This window comes from Penaeus monodon, chromosome 28 (genome assembly GCF_015228065.2).
Source record: "Penaeus monodon isolate SGIC_2016 chromosome 28, NSTDA_Pmon_1, whole genome shotgun sequence".
Classification (NCBI taxonomy): Eukaryota; Metazoa; Arthropoda; class Malacostraca; order Decapoda; family Penaeidae; genus Penaeus; species Penaeus monodon.
The window spans coordinates 34752637-34753069 of record NC_051413.1 but is presented as its reverse complement, the minus strand read 5'-3'; the positions used below and the strand labels follow the sequence as shown (position 1 = coordinate 34753069).

The following is a 433-nucleotide window of genomic DNA, read 5'->3' as shown; positions in this document are numbered from 1 at the left end:
TATAATTAAAAGCAGCCCTCCATCCCTCTTCTGACACATTACCTTGATATCTAAGGAAGAGCTGAGTGAAGGGAGGCAGGCGGACAAGGAAATGGAGGACAATTCCTGAGTTGCTGTAGTGGGAGCCATAGTGGTAAGGACCATCGCCTGCATTCTGACTCATCTGCCTTGTTATCTAGAAAGAGTATATACATTCATATATTAATATATGGATCAAATTATATGTTTTAACATTATTCATTGTATGTATATTACCCCAGTTATGAAGAATTTCAAGTATCAATGCAGAAAGCAATGTACATGGGTGTTTCACTAAGTTTTTATTGTATGCATAAATTTACCCCATATGAAAAAAAGAAATTGAGGAAAAATGTACTGTGTGATGCTATTTAACACGACCGTTTTTTTTTTTATTTCTTGAATTTCTTTTTCT

At 34.6% G+C, this 433-nt stretch overlaps 1 protein-coding gene across 1 annotated transcript in view; it reads right to left on the bottom strand.

Annotated features, from left to right (window-relative positions):
- The window catches only part of LOC119591544 (lysosomal-trafficking regulator-like), a gene marked incomplete in the record, with an annotated part of 91173 nt that overhangs the window by 4878 nt on the left and 85862 nt on the right, over positions 1 to 433 (bottom strand). Inside the window, 1 exon segment of the mRNA XM_037940294.1 lies at positions 43 to 175. Coding sequence (XP_037796222.1) covers positions 43 to 175 — 133 coding nt within the window.